At 34.7% G+C, this 19,207-nt stretch overlaps 1 protein-coding gene across 2 annotated transcripts; it reads right to left on the reverse strand.

Moving 5' to 3' along the window:
- Positions 1–5,227: 5,227 nt before the first annotated feature.
- On the reverse strand, positions 5,228–13,884 carry LOC105041851 (UMP-CMP kinase 3). 2 transcript variants are annotated; one of them, XM_010918901.3, is made up of 10 exons: positions 13,685–13,884; positions 11,190–11,261; positions 10,531–10,585; positions 8,365–8,482; positions 7,933–8,089; positions 7,661–7,741; positions 7,433–7,540; positions 6,768–6,839; positions 6,401–6,449; positions 5,228–5,522 (listed from the first exon to the last, which is right to left on the reverse strand). In XM_010918901.3, the coding sequence occupies exons 2-9, from the start codon at positions 11,232–11,234 to the stop codon at positions 6,441–6,443; spliced, it is 645 nt and encodes a 214-aa protein (XP_010917203.2). In that variant the 5' UTR covers positions 11,235–11,261; positions 13,685–13,884; the 3' UTR covers positions 5,228–5,522; positions 6,401–6,440. The 2 variants fall into 2 exon arrangements, with proteins under 2 accessions (XP_010917203.2, XP_010917205.2); XM_010918903.3 differs by having other exon boundaries at positions 5,312–5,533.
- Between the last annotated feature and the right edge of the window lie 5,323 nt (positions 13,885–19,207).

Genomic DNA, 19,207 nt, shown 5'->3' on the forward strand with positions numbered 1-19,207 from the left:
GGAGGCTTGAGGCGGTCGGACAGATAGGGAAGCTTTGGACAGTTGCTAGGATTTTGTGTTGGATATTTATATGTAAGAGTCTAAAAAATTTAAATATATTATTAATTAATTTAAAAATAAATATAATTTTATTAAAAAATTAAAAAAATAAATGTGATTGTATTCATTGGAAGACACTATTTTTTTAAAAAAAATTAAGAGAAATTTTGAAATCATATAGAAATATTTAAATTTATTATATATAGTCTAAAAAATATCCAAAGATCGGTACAAATAAAGTTTCGGATTTTATATTCAAACATATAAAATTATTTAAATTCATTATCTATGGTTCGAAAAACATCCAAATATCAACATAAATAAAGTGGATAGTTTTTATTTGTATAAATTTATAATATATATACACACACATGCGCACATATTTGGCTTTAAAATTGATATTTAGAAAAAATAAATTTAAAATTATGGATTATATTTATTGATTGATTTTAAAATTTAAAATTTAATAATAAATAATCTATTTATGGGTTTAAGTATGTTTGAGATTTGTTAGGCTTGATCGATTTACTGTTATAGTAGAGCTTTGGCTCGAAAAATTAGTGACCAAGGTTGGATTAAAATATGAAGTTTATTTATTTTTTTAAATTTGATTTAGATATATTGTTGGTTCAATTAGGGTTGGATTGATAATATTTTAAGTACAGGATGATACTTTATTGTGTCCAATAAGTTACATACGTAAAAAACTTCTAAATTATTTAAGAATTTTTTAAGAGGTAAAATTTACTTACAAGACAAGTTTAAAATCAATTGATACTAGGGATAGCAGATATAGATCAGATCGACCAATGTATTGACCCCACAATTAAAAATTATATTTTTATATCATCCCAAACTTACGTCAGGTCAGATCGGATCAAGTAGAAATGTGGGTTGGATAGATATATCGAGTTGAGTATGAAACTTATCATGTGAATATTAGAAAATACTTATAAATTTAAAAGAAAAATTTAGATTAAGATTATTTCGAATCGTGTTCGAGGATACCATTATCCATATCCGACTCGAACTCATTTCGGATATTTTTTCTAGAACCCATACCCATCTTGGATTGTAATCGGATCGAATAAAGCCTGTCTCATTCTAGTCGGATTGAATCAAATACTCGATGGGTTAATTAAAATTATCATTCCTAATTGGCATCTCATATGGCTGGTGACGTAAAGCATGTTACAATTGCAAGGCTATAGTAAAATTTCATAATGATATTCTTTTGGTGTAATCAATAAAATAAAAACAATCATCCCCTTGTACCATAGTAAAGTTGTAATTATTTTTTAACATCATATTTTATTTGCTAAAAATAAATATATTTTTATTAAAAAAAATTAATGTATCTATTGTCTTAAGATATAAATTAAATATTGTTAAAGATGAAATAGGTACAATAATCTTTCTAATTTTTGAAAAATTAGCTCAGCAAGATCTTGGTGTCCCAACATTTAATCTTGCAATAGACACAAATGTAACAGATTTAATCTATCAGTTTTTATAAGAAATATCCTTCATAGCATTTACATATTCCAGATTATATTTGGTTTACAAAATTTCAACAAGTGAATTTGGGCTTAATAATTTGCCAAAAAATTCTAGCTTTGAATTTTCTTCAAGTTCAACAAAAATTTATTGTTTCAATTGCTAAAAACTAATTCATATTGATTTTTTAAAAAAAAATATATCTCCTAAAAAATCGTGAAAGACAACTTGTAACATGGCTTAATCATTATTTTTTTTTTATTAGAGATAATTTAATTTTAAATATTACGATTTATTTCTTCAATCATTTTGATTTATATTTTATTATAGAACCTTCTCAGTTTCAGTAGTACTCTAATAATTTTTTGGTATTTGTATTTCAAATTTAAATGAAGAGGTAATAGAAGATGAAGATTAGCATGAATATTAGTTCGTTGGTTGGTGAAAATATTATATATTATATTGGACAAAAAATTTATATGTTAAAGAAATATTTTGAATTTTATCTTTAATTTCTGCTAAATCCCGCTCCGAAGCGTAAGTTAAACACAAGTATCCTTGAAATTCGAACCCCTCTTATGCCACGAAAGGCAATGTTTGATTTGGAATAATGGCTTCTACATCAACATGTGTAATAGAACTATAGTTTTACTTTGACTTATCCAAGTCCTAGGCCCTTGCTTATCTTTTTTTTTTTTCAAAAAATAAAGTTAATTTTTAGCAAATGAGTGATTGTTAATTTCTCTCTTCAATATTAGCTAATAAATTCCTATTATTTCTTCGATCCTACAAGTGGCTAGCACCCAATAAGTACCATGTGCATATTACTTGAGATGAGCATGAACATCTCAAAGCCTTACCAAGTCTTCTTCTTTTTTTTTTTTTTGATGGGAATAAATACTTATACAAGTCTAGTATGAATACAACCAAAAAGATCAGAAAAAAATAAGTCTTGGAAGGAAGGAGGCAAACCTAAAAGGTCAAACCAAAAGGCTCCACCAAAATGATGGACAACATAGCTGATAACCAAGTTTGCAGTGCTGTTCACCTCACGGTATATATACTGAGCATCTATAGCGGCGCACCCCTCTAACAGTTGTCACAAGTCAATGGGTGAATTGAAGTGGCCCCCATCTGTCTTTGCAGTCAACTAACCATCATGACTGAATCTCCCTCAATGACAAGCCAGTTAACTCAAAAGGATAACCTTACATAAATGATGCCCTCCCAAGCAATCTAAAGCTCCATCTCAAAAACAGAGGTCCTGATAAGCCGGATCCTACCAACCGCAATAAGCCTAGAATTCGGATCCCAAATTATGAAATCTATGCCACTATTGATGTTGATAAAACTATTATCAAAGTTGACCTTGAGGTAACTCAAGGATGGAGGCTCTCAAGTTGTAAAGACCTAATAGTGCGCAACCTGAGCTTGATGGAAGTCTTAGATGTCCCAAGTCCCCAAGGACAGACTAGATGACAGAGTGTTAACAAACTCGGAGGCCTGGATAAGGGCCCTCTCAAAAACAAACCTCACAACCTACGGATAGCGGTTAGCCTCTAGAGATCTTTAAAAATGATGTCATTTTTAGCATATGGGCATTCTTATTTTTCTCTCCTTCTAGCTAATAAGTTCCTCTTTTCTTTTTTTTTTTCTCCTAGTGCAATTGAATAATACCCAACAAGTGCAATGACATTTCACGTGAGATGCAGGATTAATATCTCAAAGCCTTACTGAGACATTGTTGAACCCCATAAAATCTTTGCTAGTGAGACAAAGTGAAATTGATTCTCAGGAATGGAGTTGCACTCTTGAGCATTGGTATTTTAATAAGATTAGAGTACACACGGGGCACCATAGGGATGAAACTATAGCAACATTTGGCATACATTAGCACTTGATGACCATAAAGAAAGTGATTTTTCATTATAGTAATGGGGATGATGATTTCACAAGAAAAGGTCGGATGTCGGGCAAATTACTAGCTAATGTGTGCTAGGGCAGATAGCTAAGTTGGATTAGTTGTGTGTGTATAGGGACAGGTCTGGATAAGATTGGTCAGATTTGAGCTCAGATCCAATCAAATCAAAACTAAATAATAAGAGTCTTATATTGATGATCTAAACATTGGATATGATCTATTATCTTAAAACTACTTGCATATAAAAAATACATGATCTGAAGACCTTTATTAGTCTATACATCAAATGATCAAAATAATATATTTAATTTAAATTTATTTAATCTATCCAATTTTTTGACTAATTGATACATAAGTTAGAAATCTCCAAATCATATGATTTTTTTGTGTACAATAAATTTGAGATAATAAATCACATTTAATAACTTGAATTATTGATGTAAGACTCTCATTGTAGAATTTTGATCTAATCAGATCTGAGTCCAAATCTGATCAATCTTATTCTCTCTCTCTCTCTCTCACCCCTCCCTCCCTCCCTCCTTCTATATATATATATATGCGCATGCACATACACATATATGCACGCATATATGTGTCCATATGTATGTATGTATATTGCATTAATTCATCGTGGTGTAAATATGCTGTACCCTGGTTTGGTTTAACACCAAGCACCACTCTGAGTTCAGATTCAGAGTCAACAGCAGAGAGTGCCCAAGCAATCAAACTGATCAAGGAAGACCATTATTAATGCTTCTGAGTCCAAGTCGTGCTTCGAATAGTTCAGTGGTTAGGATGTTGGCTTCCAGGAGGGTTGGTAATATGGACTTGAGATGCAACATACACCTCCATAACTAATATTGATGTCTGACGGCTTAAAACTTGCTGATAAGATAAAAGTATATACTGGGTAACTGCAGCATCATTTCTCGTCAAAAAAGTGGGGCTAGCAACCTTTTGAAGTACAGCACATGTAAGCTTAAAAAAATGCTAACAGAGTGGTAGCATGTTGAAAAAGCAATACAAATCTGCTAAGACGACGTGCGTATGTTGGTTACAGAATATGTGCACCATGCATGTTGGTTACTAGCATACTGCAACCTAATCTATTCGTGACCTGAGTTCATGATAAACGATCTTGAATTGGAATCAACATGAACCCAACTCCTATGCTTGCAAACAAGATCACGTCTGACTTGTCAACAACCTTGGTCACGAATGTTTACAATATGGAGTGCCCGGAACAGGTGCCCTAACTTGCAACATTGGCAAAAGACAGCAAGATTGATTATTTGCAACAGAACACGCACACCTTGTGCCAACCTATCTTGGTAAAACAGAAAAGTTTGAATATTAGAAAGTATCAGTTGTTTCCCTCTTGCTGAAATTATTTGACATTCCAAAGTGAATGGAAACAGTAATCAATTCTCAGAAATTTGATGCCTCTGTTCACTGAATATTATGAAGTGCTTTCCAGGTACACCATACAACCAAATTGCAAATACATAAGAAATGAACAAGGTTCACCGAGCATCCTCAAATTACATCCCACATGCATGTGAAAGTAGTTAGTATTACAGGGGATCAGGTTAGCATGAATACGCCACCTAGGCTCCCTAAAATCTGAAGAGGAATGTCAAATCCACATGCTAGGCCTCAAACTTGCGCAAGCCAAAGCAAGTAGCTGAATGCAACTTCAACATAAATTATAGCAGTGCAAATATCAAAGATACAGTCATACAAATAAGATGAAAAGATGTAACTAAGATATAATAAAATAAGGAAAAGGGTTTATATTAATTCAATGGAAGGAGGATGATGAAGAAAAATATATCTGGTACAACATCAAAGAAATCCCCAACTATAAGTCTCATAGATCTTAGCAAAAATTAATAAAGTATCTCTTCTAGGGACTACTGTAAACAACCTTGAGACATTATTGAGCACTCCCCAAAAAATAAAGCTTGTATGATGATGCAAAGACACAATTCAGATGAGCAATGAATTTCTTCTATATGAACTCATCCGTGCTAAAACTGTATTAGGCAGCACTCTACAGAGGTACCTGCAAAATAGCTGTAAATCCATTATGAATTCAGCAGGAGGCATTTGCATTCATGAACATTTTTTGATAAAAACAGTTCTACATTTGAAGGTGAAATTGTGATTCAGACCAGCATAGTGCATGTTAAGAATTCTATATCCAACTGCGCAAGCACAGGATACAGGTTCAGATAATCACACGAAAATAACAAGAACTGCCCATCAGAATTGCCCTCTTCTCACATTATCCATCCAGGTTTAGTTGATGGAGATTGCATATGGGCATTTTCATTCCATATCCAATTCAAAGTTTGATTGTTTTAATTTAGCAATGTGGTGTAGATATCTAGCACGAGCTCACAATAATACTGAACAAAATTAGTATCCAATTCAAAATTTTGATGGTTTTAATTTAGCGATGTGGTGCAGATATCTAGCATGACCCCACAATAATACTGAATAATTTTAGTAATTAGTACCTTCTTCTAAGTTCTATCTGAACTTTAGTATTAAACTTGGGAACTGATAAATATATATGAACTATAAAAACGAAATAAACATAATTCTAATATTTGTGTTATTACCACAATCTATTTATATTTCTAATTACAAAATCAAGGGAACTTCAATATAGTATTTGTGTACAAGTCATTAAAAAAAAACTAAAACCACATATTTTGGGGGTCTATTAGAACATTTTTGTATTTCCTCTGACGGGCAATCTAGTAGAGAAAATTCCTGATTTGTTTGGAATATCAGTTTTGTTGGCACTCTTGCTATACTAGGAGAAATATGAAATGATGAAATTTATGGATACGAGTAAACATTACAAATTATGAGGAACATAAAGCTGAGCATGTCCTCGAATACGCACACCCAAATCCACCAGAAGACTGTTACCTTTTATTATGTTGATGATGTTATTATCCTCCCTGCAGCTCTAGGTTGCCTGTCAAACCACAAACAAGTAAGGTAGATTCAGTGTGCAGGTGAATCAGCAGCAGATGGTAGCATATTACTGCTATACTTAGTCCAGACATCATTGCAGAATGGATCAAACACTGAATATAGAGCTAGTCTGAATTTTCACCACGAAAACATTCATCACCTTCACTAAGGTCAGCACCAGTAGGCCAGTTGATTGGTTTGAGCCATTAAATACTTTCAAATCTGACTAAACTTGATGAAAACAAAAATACAAAAATGCACTTGTACACAAAGACATTTCCTTCAAATGTCTCGTGTAAGAAGCAGAGAAGTTTCTTACCTTTTCATGCAACAAGGAGAAAATGCCTTTAACATCCTCAAAGACCTCATTAATAGGCTTTCCAGCATCAATCTGCGCATAAACATACAGAGGTTAGCACACAAAGTTAACAAAAGCATCTTCCCCCCCCCTGAAGAAATATACAGTGGGAATGCCATCTGCCAGATTCAAATCTGGAACCTCTCCCCAGCACATGCTGAGGAGATGAGTACCAACAAACCCAACCCCCATTGACTGGTTGACAAAAACACGTTGATTGTAGAATTAGATGCATTTCTGTAACATTCTCCCAGCTAGAACACAATCATGAATAAATGGAAAAGACGTAGCCCTATGTTAAGAAATATTTTCGCAAGTGAGATACCAGTGTGCCAGGTTGTAATATAGGTAAATTTGAGACATAAAAGAACTGACAAGGAATAAACAGCAATATATTGAGATTGACTTATCATCGACCACTGAATAAAGAAACATTGACAGCTCACGAGAAAAGATAAACCAACATAAAGTGGGGAAAGAGAGTACGCAGAACGCTATTATATCATTATACTCAGGAGAAACTATATGATGCAATCTCAAAATAGCAGTGCTTTGGTAAATCTGCATGAGTTGAGAATGATATTGAAATTTTATTCAGTAATATTTTTCTAAAAAAGAAATATTACCTTCTTAACCTTGCCCTTTGAATTGTAATGCTCAACTACAGGTAAGCTGGATTCCCCAAAAACTTTAAAACGTTTCCTTATGGTATCAATATTATCATCTTCTCTCCCCTATAATGCCCAAGAAAAAGGAGATGTTAGAAATAAGGAAACATAAAAGCAGCAAACCTTTAAAAGAATGATGTATAATATGACCAAATTATTTTAGAAAAAAAAAAATGTTTTGGCAACCTGGTTACGATTCAAAAGACGCTTCTCCATTTCTTCCTCTGAACAATCAAAAAACAATACAAACTCGGGAACTATCTTTGTCTGTGACAGCAAGAAAAAGTTAAGCATCTTAAATACTCTTAAACCCAAATTAACATGAAAAAAAAAACAAAATAGAATTATTGATATATATATATAAAAAAAAAATAAAATATATATATATATATATATATAAAGCTGGGTTCGAGAAAACATTTTTGAGTAATTTATAAGGAAAAAAAATGCAGTCTTACAACTTCCTCAAATGCAGCACGGTTCTCTTCATTCCGCGGGAAGCCATCAATCAGAAATTTGTTGTTTTCACTTTCAAGCATGGCCCTTTGTAAAAGCTTAATGGTTACCTCAGAAGGGACAATCTTTCCCTCCTTTATCATGTTCTGAATCATGGTGCTGTAAAAGCAAAGGTGGATAAGTCTTAAATTTATCAAAGCAATGCTGAGAACAGAGTGGAATTATTCACTTGCAATTCACATTTTCATTTTCAAAAAAGAATTCAGTAATTTTGTCATATAAATAAAAGTGAGAAACGGTATAAGAAATTCTGAAGTCCAAATATCATCAATACAATTATGCTCATAGATTGCAATAAAAAGAATGAAACTTTTGGTTTAATGCAAACAGTTAAATAAATGGACTTCTATGAAAACAATGGTCAGTGAAAATACCCATTTTCAGAACCAGATTTAATTTCTGCACGCAAAAGATCACCAGCACTAAGATGAGTGAACCCGAAATGCTCAACGATGTTGGCACACTGTGTACCCTTGCCACTGCCAGGACCGCCTGTAAATATTAGGTAAAAATTTATATGTCTCCCATCATGCTGATAATACTCTTTATTTATAGAAAACAATAAGAAGTTGGGGCAAGAGAAGGAAAGAAAAGCAAGGATGAAAATAAAGGCAAGAATTCTGTTCTTTTGTGCATTGATTCCATATATTCTGTATCTTTGACAAGCTTGCAAATATTATAAATAGTAATTCACTGTATACACTATGGTTCCAACAAGAAAAAAAAATATATTTTCACTAAATCATGGTGGATCTGCATGTCCACGTTAAAGTGCCATACACACATCTACAATGTTTCGGCTATAGAGAGACTATAAGGCATGTATATGCTTACAGATATACTTTTTGTAAATACGTATGCATAATCATGTATATTATGTGCCCCCTTCCTCCCACCCGCCACCACCCATCCTAACCAAAAAAAAAAAAAACTCAAATGCAAAGATTTCGGGTATTTGCAATGTCAGATGTGTCCATGCTGCAATATATCATCCATATGGATATCAACCATATCATACATCTTACTTGAATGGTAAAAGACAACTTGCAATACATGAGAAAATCAAATTAGAAAATCAGGCACCATAACAGTGACAGAGAAACGACCGTCTTCTTTACAGATAAATAGTTTATAGAAATAAATTACAGCTGTTTCCAACTTTTGTTTCTCGCCTGAGATGCACATCAGATGTTGCAATAATTGCTTAACCTTGTTCTTTATTAACAATGGAATATATACTTAATAGCATAAAATAACGAGTTTGAGGGATGAATTTGCAGATTCCAAATGCACTTTTCTCTCTAAGGGAATTAAACAAGTAGTGCACATATTCACCAACTACTTGATACAGCATACAAAAGAGCATATTCATTACAGTTTGTAGCATTTATAAGCAGCCCAAAAGAATGTATAGGGCAAAATATTCCCAGCAAGTTAAACATAAGTTTAAGCAAGTTAAATAAAATTTTGAGCCTCATTTCACAAAAGAAAAAAAAAAGGTCATTTCTATTTCCAAGGCAGACCATGTCATGATCAGCATTTGGTCTTTATATGATTTTGCACTTTCAGTTTCTATCAATATTGGACTTGAAGATGAAGGAAAGCCAAGATATATTTGTAATTAAGCTATCAAAAAGTTGTTCCAAAATGCTCAACACAGCAGAATCATTATTTAACTTGGAAAAGAGAACCCAAGAAAAAATGGTGACAACGAACAATATTACAAGTCTGTAAACTGACAGAAAAGTTTTTCAAAAATTGAATACCTAGAGAAACTTGTATTTGAAGTCGTAAGACTTTACTTCTTGAGGAACTAATGTCTGTCTCATATTTATGCTAGTTCTATGCACATAGCTCATATAAAAACTAGCCAAAGCATGATCACTATAAACTCTGCTGCCCACTGAAAATGTCAATGCAAAATAAGCCAACGAGGAAACTAACATAGGTTGATAGCCAGTAATTAAAAAAGAAAAAAAGAGCATCCAAATCTAACAATCCTTAAGGAATATAGACACCATAATATCATTAAGAATAAATTGACACTCATCCTGAGATCCTACAAAAAATTTCACCTGGCAGTCTTCCAATCAAAGGCAGAATTCATCCATTCCAACAGGCAGCCATAATTGGCATGTTTTGGTTAAGATGCATACAAAAAAGGCATACCTGATCAGAAGTCATAAATGTCCAAAATGACTACAAGAGATCGTTGAAGAAAACGTTGTCTCTGAGAAAGGAACAGGCTTTGTTGTCTTTTCAATATCAGTATTCAGAAAAGGGAAAAGCTTCATGGGATTACACTTTACTTATAACTGAAGGTTAACTAGTAAACAAGACTAGTAATAATACCAAAAAAAACAAGTAAACAACAATGATACACCCCAGATGCTAAAGGAAAAATGCATGATTGATGAAGTACGATGCTAAGAAAATCTTATAATATTTATGCAAGACAGTGCACATATATTGGAAGGCCAAAATTAGGTGACTTCAGTTTAAGGAATCCAATATGACCATAGCTGAAGCAAGTATCTCACCTAAAACAAACACAACTGTGACTTTCTTGTCACCCAAGTGGTTCTGACAAACATCCTGCAGCCAAGTGGCACTTGTTATACTTGATACAAGATAAAATGGGAAAAGCAATGGTCAAATATTGATACAGTTAGCATTAATGCATAAAAGAATGTGAACTTCAGGCTTGGAAAGATTTAGATATTCTCCAGGAAGGCTATAAAATTAGGAAATAACTTAGCTGTGTTACAATGATGAGTTTGCAGAAAGCAAGTTCTGACAGACCTTTCAATCAATATTGCAATTTGAGAAAAGTGGATATATTTTTTCTTCTCTTCTAAATTTGCTAGAAAGTATTCATGCATGCTGCACTTCAGTATGCATGGAAACATGTTTTGCATTTCAACTTTATGTGACCATTGTATATACGTTGCACTACATGCTGCAATATAGATGCATTGATGAGTTGGCATGTCTAGCTTGTGAAATTAATATCAAAAATTTTATATTGTGGTTTCTGTGAACTAGATTCAAGTAATATGGTCAAAGAAAATTTGATAATTACCATTTTTCTGCAAAAAAAAGGGGTAAAATTCTGTTTGTCATTCTAGAAAAGAACAGGTAAGCAAGATAGAAATGCCTGGCTCTTATTTTGCAAAATAACACTGAGATCATGAAGTACCTTGCTTGTATTTGTTGTTGCAGAAGCATCCACCACAGTTCCCATTGATGAAATTTTTTAAGAAATTAAAATCTGTTAGGAAGCAAAAAGCATTGTGTAAACAAATTTTTATCTGCTAAACCAACAATCCATGTGTAATAGACAAAATCTGCCAAGGAACAATATGAAAAAGAATTTTAATGAGGTGGTAATCCAAGGAGGCCTGAGAATACTACGAGTGAAAATATTAAGTTAGAAACTTCAGGTCTAAATGACACCTTACAAAGTCTTGATATTCAGCTTTACTTCCTGTCAATGCATGTGCCCATAACCACTATTTATCTAAAGTCACTAAAGTGTCCTGGTGTTATTAGAAAAGAGCGGACTTCTGTCCACCAAATCACATATTTCCATTATGAGGGCTTTTGACTAAACTACACGTGATTGCAAACAAGCAAATCATCTTCAGACGGTTATCTCAGAAGTATAAGTTGCCAAAACTTTTGCACCTACAGTAGGACCAATGCCTTAATTTTAGCCTTTTCAAAATCCAATCATAAAATCCGACTTTAGCTGTTACCAACAAAATTAGCTTTGAATACTCATAAGTAAATCTATTTCAAATTCTTGATGGATGTCTCCTTTTTTTATTGCACTTGATGGATGTCTTCAGATTTTGTATGTGTGCCCATTCAATAGTCATTTTATCTTGGCTGCTCCTTCCAATTTAATGTTAAAGATCTTGTGCTTAAATTCTAAGCTATTAATTAGAAACAGCACATATATGAGTAGCACCCCTTTTCTTAATCTAGAGGTGGAGTGTCAATTATGATCTTTGCTTGGCAGAATCCTGCATTGTGAAAGTTTAACTAAAATGGTAATGCTCTTACTTCATAATTTTGGTAGAGAGTGTATAAATTATACCCTTGCCCATTTTTAAACCGCACTTATATCATAATTAACTCGTTTTGAGCCCGTGCATTGCTCATGGGTTCTACTTTTGATCATGTTTAAAAAAAATTATATATAAATAATAAAATAATATTCATTCAAATTCTCAGTGTCATTTCATATTCTCAACTATCTATATAAATATACTTTAATTGTAAGAATGCAATAATATCATACATTAATAACATAATTTAATTCATATAAATAGGAGTTAATGTAGTTTTTTATTAATCCAAGGCTTGAATTTAATGCTTGAAGGATTGTTAGGTAGGAGGAGACACATGGCATAGAAAAAATTGCTTACTTGGACAATCTCAAATGCTAAGAAACTTTCTCTTAGTTTCTACTTTATAATATATATATTAGATTAGACTAGATTAGATTAGATTACCAGAGGAATTACTTTATATGGTCCAGAAGAGATTATTAGTTTCACTTAGTGTACATTTGTGGATGTGTTTGTAAAACCTAATTGTAATAAAAAAATGCATTTTATAAAATAAACTCTTTAAGATGCACAAGTTATGTTAGAGCCTAAAGTAATCCACTATAATTTAGGTAGTTCCACCAAAGATTTCCAACAAAGCTATTCAGGTCAATCAAGATAATCTACACCTCTTCAAATATCAGTTCATCTCTGCAATCACATATATTCTGAAGACTCAAAGTCAGATGCATATGTTTCACACAAGCAGCACGTTTGAACTCTTCTGCCTACTTGCTGAGATCTGATGTGCCTGTCTTCTCATAGAACTAATACAAATCATAAAAGAATACGCAACGTGTCGATCCAACACAAAGTTTTCCTTCACCATCATGAATAAATTAATATTTTCCTAGTCCAATAAATATCAGTTCTGATAACAAATAATGAATCAGTAGAAAATGCTTGTTCCAGCCATTACATGGTGCAGAATAAATCATGTCAGGAACTAAAAATAACCAACACCAAATTGCCGCATCTGACAGATAGCATTCTATTTTTTCGAACCCAAAATTGCACAACTAAAATAAACTGGTATCAGATCTGACATGCTCCCATCTGTCAGCACATCTAATATCTAGTATTCACAAACAAATTAGATCTGTCTCTCTAGATACATTCTTCCACTACATTAACTAGTTTTAATCAAGAGAGAAATTAAGTGCAAATTCTGGAATTACTGCTTAACTAATGAAAAGAAATCAAATGAACAGATCAAAATTCTGGTCAATCAATCAAAATCATATCAAATGAACAGATCCCGCAACCAGAGGGACCAATTCCATATAAACTCATATAAACTCAATCACCATTTTATTGTACCGTCAGAGGCATCAAAATACTACCCGATTTACCATCGGCAACAATAGATCATGCATTATTCATCCAAATTCAATCAGATCTCACACCGAAAGAACGAAAGAGTCCAAACTCTGCCAGATCCACGCAATAACGAACAAAACTATGCACTATTCAATAAAAGAAAAGAAAGAAGTCCGAACTATCCAAGGTGATCAAGAACATGAAGTACACGTTAGATCCAGAGAAACAGAGAGAGAAGAGAGCGACACACGATCAATACCTGAAACGAGAGGCCAAGCGAGGAAAGCGACGTGAGGAAGGGAGGAAACGAGATCTAAGGAAGAAGAGAGGCGATGGCGTGGCAAGGAATCTGTTCTCTTGGAGTGGGGAACCGCGTTTATATAGCCGGAGAGGGGGGTGTGGAACGAATGAAAGAGCTCGCGGGCTTCGGCTCGCCATTCGTACGTAGGCAAGTCGGTCGGCCAACCGTCGCGCGTATTGCGTTGCTTCAAAGAAGCTCTTTCGGGCCGGGCTTCAGCCCGGATTGCGGCAGATTTTCGGAGAATATCGGGGAGTATTACACGGCATCCGACCCGAAGGTCAATCTCTTTGAACCTGTGGTCGTATTTAATCCAAGGATGTTAGTCCAACTGTGACTCACAATTAGAAACATTTTTAGGATCGTAGAGCAAACATACTTTGTAGTATATAGAAGTTTTTATTATCGGGTGTAGGCTAAGAAGAGCTGAGTACGTGGATGTCGAGCGGACGATTCGAGAGTGACTAGAGGATTGGCAGCCCATACATTATTCACGATGGGACTGATCATCCTAATGAGGTTTGTTCTCAGCTCCATATCTGTTTACTTATTTTGGAATATGATACTTCTTAGATCTCTGGTGGTGAAGTTAGAGCAGCTCTTTTGGAGTTTTCTATGGAGGTCTTGTCTGGAAGGAGAGGAAGGTGTCCATTTGCTTGCTTGGAATGTGATTTGTCAGTCTCTCAGGAACGATGGCTTGAGCATCCCATCTTTATTGATCAGGAGAAAGGCTCTAATTGCAAGGCATACTGCCCAGCTTTTGCTTAGTCCTGATGCTTTTGGAGCTCGATCATGATGGCTAGATATGGTCTGTGGCCTGCTAGTAGTGGGATTCTTCCCACACGCAGTGTCTCCTTCCTATAGAGGGAGATTTATGCCCATGCCCCTGATGTCTCCCCCTAGATGAGATGGATAGTGAGGGATGGGCACTCTATTGTTCTCCCGCATGATCTGTGGATTGGAGACCGACCCTTAAATCGATGGCCGACCTTTATTAGTTCTGAGATGATGGAGTCCATGAGAGTTCCTGATGTTCTTTGTGCTGATGGTAGGAGGTGGAATCAGACAGTGATGTCCTATTTATTTGGGGAGCAGCTTGGGGAGTGCGTATCATCCCTTGCGACTCTCATTTTCAGCAATCCAGACATCAGGGTTTGGAGACATTCCTACACTCTGAGGGTTGTGATGGCTGACCTCTTCAGCTGTATAGGAGAAAGTTATCAAGCACAGGGATGCTAGTAGGGATGAAATTGTATGGATATTATTTGTTTGGATCTATTTTATATTAGAATCAATCCAGATATTGATAGAAATTTGATAATCCAACTAATATCCATATCCGTCAAAGAAATATGGATATGGATATGAATAGACAATTATCCGATCCGTATCCATATCCAAATCTATATATAATCTTATATAATTTTATATAGTACTTATTAATTTTTAAAAAAATATAGAACTAAATAAGCATTTTATCAACTTGATTTATGATCTATTTAATAATATTTTGATTCTATAATCATAAAGTTTAATTATTTATGTGATATCCGTAATTATATCCATACTTTCAGTATCTGAATTGTATCCATATCCGTTTAAAATAAATATGGATATGAATTCTACATCCGAATAATATCCGTATCTGTATCTGTATTCGTTAGACAAAATAAATATGGATATGGATATGTTGGTATTCAATCCGTATCCGATCTGGTTTCAGCCTTAGATGCTAGGTCAAGTCTTTCTAGAGTTCTTGCAGCACAGCACCGGAGGTGACGTTCCAAGGATGGCGGGTATTTATGGGGCCTATCTGGCCCTCCACATTTGGTTGGTTAGGAATAGTTTGGTATTTAAATTCAGATAATCTTCAGCAAGGTTTATTACTGAGAGAGCCTTGGCTATGATAGTAGAGATGATCGATATGATGTCCAGGCTCTCAGAGACTTAGAGCTCCCACTCTACTCATGTAGCAATCCATCAAGTGTTCATTTTTTGAGAGCCCCCTCATCCACTGTATCTGTTGCTCCTGATCTCTCCATCTGAGGTCGGCTATCGAGGTGGAGATGGCTGAGGAAGAGATTGCTGCTGGAGCTCCACTCGAATACTAGCAAGAAGTCTCATCGGGGTGTTCTCCAATGAAGACCCTCCGATGCTCAAGTTAGAGATGGAGAATAATGAGAAGAGAGAGTAGGGAGTCGAGAGCTTACTTTGAGGATCTCGGAGCTCTTTATTTATAGGGGAGGAATTGAAGTTGTATCTATCTCAGAGTTTTGATGGTTTTCCAAATTTATCACATAGATTGATTCAGACGAGATATTTTTTTTTACGGAAGACTCAATCGTGGAGGAATTCCATTTTATCTGGACTTTTTCAATTTAAAAGAGAGACAGATCTGGTAGCAACGAGCTTAGCTCGGCAACAGACAAGCTATAATAGATTGTACAGGGCTGAGGTTCTAGAGACCGTGGAGCACGCATTGACACTAGATTGTTTGAGATTGGTTGGCCATGTATGAGCTATAGTAGGTCATCCAAGGATGAGATAAATCAGGATCGGACCGGGGAGCAGGAACTGCTGCGAGCTTAGTAGGTCATGCCTGGCGATCTTCAATCCGTTGCATACTCAAGATTTGATAAGCATCAATCTCCCATAACTCAGCTGGAGCCGAGGATGTAATAACTGAGGTCGAGGTATAGATCCACAACTGTACCTAAAAGTCAACTTTGATGGGAGTATTAGAGACAGCATGGTGGGGTTGGTTTTGTGATCCATGGACCTAACTCCAGGTAGGAGGTGGTTGGGGGGAGTCACTTATTAGAGCCCACGATTTCTGGGATGGAGCTCCACGTGGCTTGGATGGGGATAGTATTTGCTAGATGGATATTTGGAGTGGGTCAACTTGTTATGAAGGGTGACTCAGCCATGATGGTATCCTAGCTTCATAGCTGTATCTGCAGTGGAGCCACTCACTCCCTTCTACGTGATGTCTCGATTTTGTTGGAAGGATGCATTACACTGACAATTAGGGATGTCCTTCGAGGGATGAATATTGCAACCGGCTGAGTGGCAGCCTTTATAGTTGAGCATACTGGAGAAGCTTTTTGGATCGAGGTCGGGGTCATTCCTAGGCAACTTTGAGATATTTTATTTTTTAATTCTCTTAATTATCATCATACAAAAATTATTTGAATGAACCATCTTATAAAAAATAAAAAAAAGAAGCTCCTTCCCATAACATAAGACCACAAAAAAAGGTATTACTGCATTGTATTAGTAATTAAATGAAAATTGACCACCTTGGAAGGGTGATGAGTATAAAGTAATCAAACAAATATTCTCTTATATATTAGACAAGAAATAAAGCAAAGAAATATAGCAAAAAGATTTTAATTTATTTTTTTTATAAATCTAAGTATTTTTCATTATTTTTGTAAAAATGACATGGCTTTTTAAATTCTTAAATAGATTTGACCTTAATCTTGATTACTATTATTGAACCCTATATGTAAGCTAAATCAGATATATATGTAAGCTAAATACCCTATCATAGATATAAGTTATACATAATTTCATGCAGGTGCCCATTATTTTACTTTCTTTTTTCACTCATTCTAGCTTTTTTTTTGGATATAGTTGGTAATATATTTAGAAAATATAGTTTTTTCCTGGTACCATTCACACCTCTTGGGTATAAAAAAATTTAATTAGGTACTTGAAGTTAGCAAATTGATCCAATGTGATCTCATATTCATCTCCATTAACATGATCTTAAGAGTGATGTCATGTGTCCATCACATAATAACTTAAAGTTCTTTTAAGCCTAAATTTCTTTTGTTATCATTCATTTGGTATGGAAGCCACCAGCTAATATCTAAAGAAGAAAAAATAGATAATATTTAAATATTAGTAGTATCTATGATCTGATGGATATATTCCAAAACAGCTATGACAAACATTATAAGTAATAGCAAGCATAATTTAGACCATAATATAATGTTCTTTCAAAAAAAAAAAATCACCAAAGTGCTTAAATTTATCTCATGTAAATATAAATGTTGAAAAATCCTCTTATGCTCAGTGATGGAAAGCTGCCAATAGTAGAATATTCTTTGCATTCACATATATCCTTATAGTACCAATCTTTCTACAACACATCCTTCCATTTCAAAGATATCTCCAATCCCAGGTCTCCTCTCCTCTTCCTTCCCTCTACCCCCCATTCTAACAATCCAATCTTCGATATGCTAATTTAATTCTTATCCTCATCTCATATAAGCTGATAAATTAGAATAAAAGAGATGCTTTGGCTTTCGTTCCTAATCTTCCACTCAAACTCCAACCTAGACCTTCACTCCACATCTCTCGACCCTCTTTTATTATCCTCTCATCCTCAACAGCTACTAAAATCACTAGCAATGATCTTACCTCACCTCTTCTCCATCGCTTCCTTCTTCGCCTCCCTTACCGACCTCCATCTCTCTCTCTAAAATAATATTTTCATCCTCTCATTTTTTAAGACTCTTGTCACCACTAAAAGTATATTTGTATCTTCTCTACTATCCTCTCCTTCTCCTCCATCACGTGGCCCTCCTCTCGCTATGGCATTGAGCTATTGTCATTTATCATTTCTATAGCGATCTTACTACTTTCCCCACCAATCTTTATGCTCTCTATTGTAGCCATCACATGGTCATCACCCCACCTCCTCAACACCTATCTTGTTGACAACTATTTTTATCTTATCCACAAGTATGTCTCAAGCACCACCCTCACCGACTACCTCAAAAACCCTACAAGCCTAGCTTCTCCCTTCTCTCATTCCTAAAACTCCCACATCATGTTTACAACTGACATGGTCTAAGGGCTAGAGGACATCTAGCACTATTCTACTAGAACCATTTTGTAGTCACTAGTCACCACTGGAGAACCTATGATCCTATGGCACTATCCATGATCATATCAAGTGCCCCATCATCATCATCACTAAGCTCATCTTCTACATTAAGATTTGCCACTTTAGCACTATGAAACTTGTTAGGGAGGTTTTGGTGAATGTTGAGAAGGTAGAGGCTAGGGAGATCATAAATGCCTCTCCTCCATGAAAGTCGAAGACTTGTGTGACGTGGATTATGGGAATGAGGAGATACATGCATTAGAAGTGATTTCCAGTACGAGAATCCTGTGTACTTCTGACATGTTCATCTTTGATGTTGTTCTTGTTAAGCTACTTTATAAGGAGAAACTATTTTACTAATGGTATATGATCATGAAAGTAAGGGATTAGAGAGGATTTTGATCGTCAATATATCAAGGAGGACAAATAGGATGGTGAAGGAGGTGGAGGAGAGGTATTGGAGGTTTTTTAATATCTTTTGGTGACATTTGATAATCCAAATGTGATCACCACTATGCGATCATTGATGATTCGAATACTGAGGTAATTTGATCTGTAGTAGTCTAAAATTATAGCATCTAGTAGGC

The sequence above is a fragment of the Elaeis guineensis genome, chromosome 3 (assembly GCF_000442705.2).
Source record: "Elaeis guineensis isolate ETL-2024a chromosome 3, EG11, whole genome shotgun sequence".
NCBI lineage: Eukaryota > Viridiplantae > Streptophyta > Magnoliopsida > Arecales > Arecaceae > Elaeis > Elaeis guineensis.

What these genes read in the sequence shown, in the direction of transcription:
- LOC105041851 (XM_010918901.3), bottom strand. Translation starts at nt 11,234, where the DNA reads ATGGGAACTGTGGTGGATGCTTCTGCAACAACAAATACAAGCAAG. An exon ending in CAACAACAAATACAAGCAAG is followed by an intron (nt 10,586 to 11,189) that starts GTACTTCATGAT and finishes ACTTGGCTGCAG; the next exon opens with GATGTTTGTCAGAACCACTT. An exon ending in AAATCTGGTTCTGAAAATGG is followed by an intron (nt 8,090 to 8,364) that starts GTATTTTCACTG and finishes TTGCTTTTACAG; the next exon opens with CACCATGATTCAGAACATGA.